The sequence below is a fragment of the Apaloderma vittatum genome, unplaced genomic scaffold (assembly GCF_000703405.1).
Source record: "Apaloderma vittatum isolate BGI_N311 unplaced genomic scaffold, ASM70340v1 scaffold14968, whole genome shotgun sequence".
Classification (NCBI taxonomy): Eukaryota; Metazoa; Chordata; class Aves; order Trogoniformes; family Trogonidae; genus Apaloderma; species Apaloderma vittatum.
This window is the reverse complement of record NW_009730305.1, coordinates 33,338-34,459: the sequence shown is the minus strand read 5'-3', so window position 1 is coordinate 34,459 and position 1,122 is coordinate 33,338. Positions and strand designations below refer to the sequence as shown.

Below are 1,122 nucleotides of genomic sequence, written 5' to 3'. Positions count from 1 at the left end.
TCCTACCAGAAATCAAATGCTGCTCCCCCAGGCTCACACTCTCTTTCAAGCCAAACACCGCAGCACCGTCCGCTCTTCTCCAGCTACAGCAAGAGCAGCACAAAAGCTGCCGGCGAGCAGCCTCCCTTGGCTCCCACCCCGCCATGCTCACGCTGGACGCGTGGGGCTGCCCCTGAAGAGCACCCTGCCACAAACAAGCGTGCTGGTAGGAAAGAGAAGAAACGTATGGATTTCTTTCAGGTTTCGAGAGATGAAAGCTATCTTTGTGAGATGGTACAGCACAAAGCTATAAAGGGCTTTTCTTTGTACAATGACACGGGGTTAGCTCAGGTTTAATCCTTACACATTATTCTCCTGCAAAAACTAAGACAATCTCTGCAGTAAAAAAATATCAGTTCTAAATAATGTGAATCCTTGGTATGTAACTCACATAGCACAAAGAGACTTTGCAAGTCTCAAAATATCTCAGAGGTTTTAACAACACTTCAGCAAAAGAGGAGAAGAAAAATGAGCTCCATTTTATAGCAGAGGAACGGCAATATGGCCAGGGCAAGTGACAACGACTGCAGGAGCTGAGGCTGTGCCTGAGGACTCCCTGGCTGCAGTCCTGCCAGACCTCGCTCAGGTAACTGCGGGTGAGGAGACCTGTCACCCACGCCTCGAGGACCCTCATGCCTTTTGCAGTGTTGCTGAGGCACGGGGGCCGCAGCAAACATCAGTGTGAGAGTCGCCAAAGGGACACCCGGGAGGCAGTTACTCACCACGTAGGAGTATCGCTCCCTGGACTTCCCTTCCTGGCTCACGTTAACCGTCACCACGTCGGAAAATGCCTCCTGAGCCTCTCCGGTCTGGCACACGATCCTGCGGAGAGAAGAGGGGAGGTTGGCAACTGCCCGGTCCCAGGCGAGCGGCAGGGCAGAGCCCACGGCCACCTCCGGCTGCAGGGACAGGGGACACGAGGGGACAGGGACCTCCTCCCCGGCTGCCCCAACACTCACGTCTCAGAGACCACGTATCGGTGGAGCAACGGCGAGCACTGCACGCTGCCTATCCTGATGGCGCCAAGGATGTCACGGAAGCGCCGGCCCAGGTTCCTCCCACGGATGGTCAGCAGCGTGCCCC

The 1,122-nt window shown here is 55.6% G+C and overlaps 1 protein-coding gene across 1 annotated transcript in view; it reads right to left on the bottom strand.

The window, feature by feature from the left end:
• Nucleotides 1–761: 761 nt before the first annotated feature.
• Nucleotides 762–1,122, bottom strand: part of LOC104277946 (plexin-D1-like) — a gene marked incomplete at its 3' end in the record, with an annotated part of 19,260 nt that continues 18,899 nt past the window's right edge. Inside the window, exon 14 of the mRNA XM_009874764.1 lies at nt 762–938. Coding sequence (XP_009873066.1) covers nt 762–938 — 177 coding nt within the window. The remainder of the gene's footprint in view (nt 939–1,122) is intronic.